Source organism: Condylura cristata, unplaced genomic scaffold (genome assembly GCF_000260355.1).
Source record: "Condylura cristata isolate star-nosed mole 26May11 unplaced genomic scaffold, ConCri1.0 scaffold00027, whole genome shotgun sequence".
NCBI classification, from domain to species: Eukaryota; Metazoa; Chordata; class Mammalia; order Eulipotyphla; family Talpidae; genus Condylura; species Condylura cristata.
This window is the reverse complement of record NW_004567128.1, coordinates 5,181,125-5,185,174: the sequence shown is the minus strand read 5'-3', so window position 1 is coordinate 5,185,174 and position 4,050 is coordinate 5,181,125. Positions and strand designations below refer to the sequence as shown.

General features: G+C 41.1%; 1 protein-coding gene across 4 annotated transcripts in view; it reads left to right on the top strand.

The window, feature by feature from the left end:
* AP1S2 (adaptor-related protein complex 1, sigma 2 subunit) overlaps positions 1-4,050 on the top strand; it is a 27,456-nt gene that overhangs the window by 1,523 nt on the left and 21,883 nt on the right. For all 4 annotated transcript variants that reach the window (XM_004689879.2, XR_001145860.1, XM_012730374.1 and 1 more), the window contains one exon: positions 1,605-1,783. In XM_004689879.2, the coding sequence (XP_004689936.2) occupies positions 1,605-1,783 (179 nt within the window). Of the gene's footprint in view, positions 1-1,604; positions 1,784-4,050 lie in introns of those variants that run through there.

The following is a 4,050-nucleotide window of genomic DNA, read 5'->3' as shown; positions in this document are numbered from 1 at the left end:
CCGAGGAACGCTGGCTCCGATCCCGCGCCGCGGCCGAGCCATTGTTTTTAATACCAATCTCTAGGAATCGAGGTGCCCTGGGATTTGCGGCAAAGCGGAGCGTTGGTTTCTAACTAGAGGGCAGGAAGAATTGTCCGCTCGCGAGCGGGAGTCGTCCGGTGTCCGCGCATAATTCATTTTTAAGAGTCAATTCTTGGTGTCCTGGTTCGTCCTGTAAAGTGTGTGTGTTGGGGGCTGGGGGGACACGGACCCCGCTGCCGGCAGCTGGAGCCCACACCTCTTCGGCCGGCCAGCCCTCGCCCTTCCTGGGCTCTAAGACCCTTGGAATGCGGTCTCCTGAGTTCTGGTCGCGGAGTGCGGTGGTGGACGGTTGGTGGATGCTGTGCGCACTACCCCGCCGATGCCGCTCCTTACCAGAGCTGGTCTGCGGGACTCCCGCATATCCCCAAGCAGTGTTCGTTTATTTTGTGCCATGAAGCGTTTTAAGTGAGGTGTAATAGGGCAATTAATTTTAACTTTAATGAAGTTACATGGCCGCATCATAAATTTCTAACTCTTGTTGATGCCGCTTTCGATAATTAACAAAAAACGACAATCATTCTTCAGCGAAATTTAGGACTCGCTCTATTCTCAATTGCTTGTGTAAATCCCTCCACCCCGTATTCAAATCCAAGATGGTGTGGTGAATGTTAACAATAAGTCTGGAATCTTGCTTGCAGTAAGACTACTAAAAAACTTAAGGTAGTTAACAGAAAAAACTGCCTGAATTTTACCATTAAATTATCTTTCTCGACGCCATGCTTATCTGTTTGCAGTTGAGAAGACCGGTTGAATTGCTAGGAGCTTTCCCTAAAAATTAAACATGTAGACTGGTCAACATATTTGCACGTTCCAGATAAATATATACAAAACAGTTTAAATATAAAATACATCTACCCCATCTAGTGCTGGTTTTTTATTCTTTTAAATGAAGTATTTCGTGTAATGTCTCTGTGTGTAACTTATTTTGGCTTTTTTAAGCTTTATATTCTCTTTCATAATACTACATTTAACGCACCTTATTGTGTGTATGTTTATGTTGAAATTTTTTAAAAGTGAGAGAAGAGATGCCGACACATCCGACTTTTATTAGGAAAAGTGCATTTTTGGTATTGGTATAGTATTTTACCTGTTGGGCTTTAATCTGTAAGGTGAAACAGAAGCAAGCAAACTCTCCGTGAACCACTTGATGTCAACAATCGTCTTTTGATCATACATGTTCATGTAACACAGGTGGACAATAGTTAAATGGCAAGAGTTATTATTTTTTTTCCCCTAGAGTTTCTACCCCAGACGATCACTTGCTTTCTTTCCCTAGCCCCTATACTCTCTTCTCCAAACTTAAGTGGAACTGGGTGGGGTGGGGAGATTTATATCTAGTGGGAAGATCTTTCTACAGGAATTTCCTGCTATTTTCACTAGCATGCCATACTGCTGATGACTAATCCCTTGTTCTACATCTGCCCCCCAAAGTTTCTCTATGAACTATGGCACCTCTGCCTAACTTTGTTGAATCAAAGTATTGCTTGCAATCTTGGTCCTGTTGGTTCTGTTTGTCTTAACAGATGCAGTTTATGTTGCTTTTTAGTCGGCAAGGAAAGCTGCGACTACAGAAATGGTATGTCCCATTGTCAGACAAAGAGAAGAAGAAGATCACAAGAGAACTTGTTCAAACTGTTTTGGCCCGGAAACCGAAAATGTGCAGCTTTCTTGAGTGGCGAGATTTGAAGATTGTTTACAAAAGGTATAATTTTTATTTCTCAGGAAGGTAAAATAGCAAAATAAAATCTTATATCATTTACAATGTAAAAATGCAGACTTTCAAGAGGTGCACTTCTAAATAATGACTAACGAAGATTTAGCTGAATGGGGCTTAAGCTTTGCATTTTTAAAATAACTGCTATTTTGATCGATTACCCAGACTAAGGTCATAAAAGTCAAGGAAATCTTTTTAATATTAACTATACAGTCAAAGACATAAATGATTAATGCTTAATCATCTTTTAAGGAAAATTTGATAGATTTGTTTGTTTGCAGGGGAAATAAGACCAGTATCTCAAATCGTGCAGTTGCCTGCACTCAGCCCAGCAGTTCTCGGCTAATCTGTAATGACTGATATTGGATATGCCTTTCCTCTCACTATTAGACTCTCTGTCACTCCTGAACACCTTGGACACATAGACCATTTCAGTCATGCGGGTGTTTAAAAACCGTATAGACAGGATTTGTTCCTTAGTGCTGTGTTTGTTAATTTGAAGTACACTTGTTGCTGTAGTGGAGGTGTGATTAGTTAGATCTGAGAGAGAATTTTGCCAAGAACAGAAAATAAATTTCTCAAGATTGTTCTAATCAGGTAAAACAAAATAGCTACATTTTCCTTGCCTATCTATGTTCCCTTACAAATCAGCTACTGAATTTAAGAGCATTTCTGCATGTGAAAAAAATCGTTTTCTGGGGGTATGCAGGGAACTGTGTGGGCTGTAAGATTGGTTAAAGAGAAATCCTTTATTCTACCCCAAGTATGGATGGAGTTTTTTGTGGGGGAGGTAGAAGAGGAAGTAATAGAGAGTAATACTATAGACTCCTTTCTGCACTAAGAACAATGTGATCATCTTTGGATGATTCTTGTATCCAGTGCTTGATTTAGTACCTGTTGAGAAAAATCACACCATTTTAGCAGCTGCACAGTATCTTAGAGTAATCTAGTCAGGTGATTTAAAGAAACAAAACTTTTTGCTCCAAGGATAGAATCTTAAATGAAATGAGTGGAATAGGAGAAACTTTTGGGAAATCAGAAATGGAATCCTGGATCCCTGCTTGCTTGGCCCCTAGTCCCTGCATAGGAGGTGGTTCCTGAATTTGTAAACCACTACTGTTGATCCAACCTCAACCTTTCATGACAGATGAGAATTTGGGAGAAGTGACTTGTCTAAGATCATCTGCTAGATAGGGGCTGACATCCAGACATGAAGTCAGAGATTTCTCAAACTGATTAAAAGAAAGAAAGAAAGAAAGAAAGAAAGAAAGAAAAGGAACAGGTTTATGTTTCCTTAAAGATCTTTGTCTTTGGAGAATGGATGGGGGAGGGCTGGGACCTACCTCTGAAGGACCTGAAGGAGGCTGAGAGGTCCTGAACACTGCTGTGGACTCAGCAAGTGGAAGAACAGTCTTTACATAAACGGAGTTTTAGAAGACTTGATTACTGCTGAAAGTGAGGTGAGCAGTGAGAAAAGGGAAAGAATGGGGTGATTTCACATTTCTAGTTCAGCTGATGGAGTAAACTGGTAACCCAGTTGGAAGGTTAACTTGAGGTGCTTATGGCTCTCCATTTGGGGATCCCTAGTTTTCTCAGGGTGGCCTTAGACATGGAAGTTGGGGGAAACTGGGCAAGTGTTATGTTTGTTGTTAGATCACCAACATTGGAGCAGCAGGCAAGGGGGAATGAAGTAACTATAGTATAGTCACAGGAATGTTGGGGAAGGGGCATTTCAGGAATAAGATCACTGCTGCCAAGGGTCACATAAAATTCAGTTAAACTGAAAAAAGAATTGATTACATTAAAATCTAATCTATTAAGACTATTACTAGATTTAATCTACTAGATTGAAATCTGCAAATAGTGAGCATTTCTTAAAATGCCCGTTGAAAATTTTTCATGAGATAGTAAAGACAGAACTTGCAAAGAAATAGGATGAAGTGTGAAGAAGTGGAGACATTTGAACAGCAATTGTAGACTGTTTGGAGGAGCTTTGCTGTGAAGGACCAATGAAGAGGTAACCGCCCAGCCCAGAGATATAGGAAGTCAGGAGCTCAGTTAAAAAAAGGATGTGAGACTGAAGCTTATTTCTAGATATGGAAAGGTGTCCCCCGTGTGGAGGAGGAAAATACCAGCAAGGGAATCAGTCCTTATTCCTGCAGCTTAAGGAAATGGCCTGTTAAACGGAAGGAAATAGCACTGGTCAGTGATCCTGCTCCCCTCCCATATTCATCCAGGCCCCCCCCCCCCCCCCC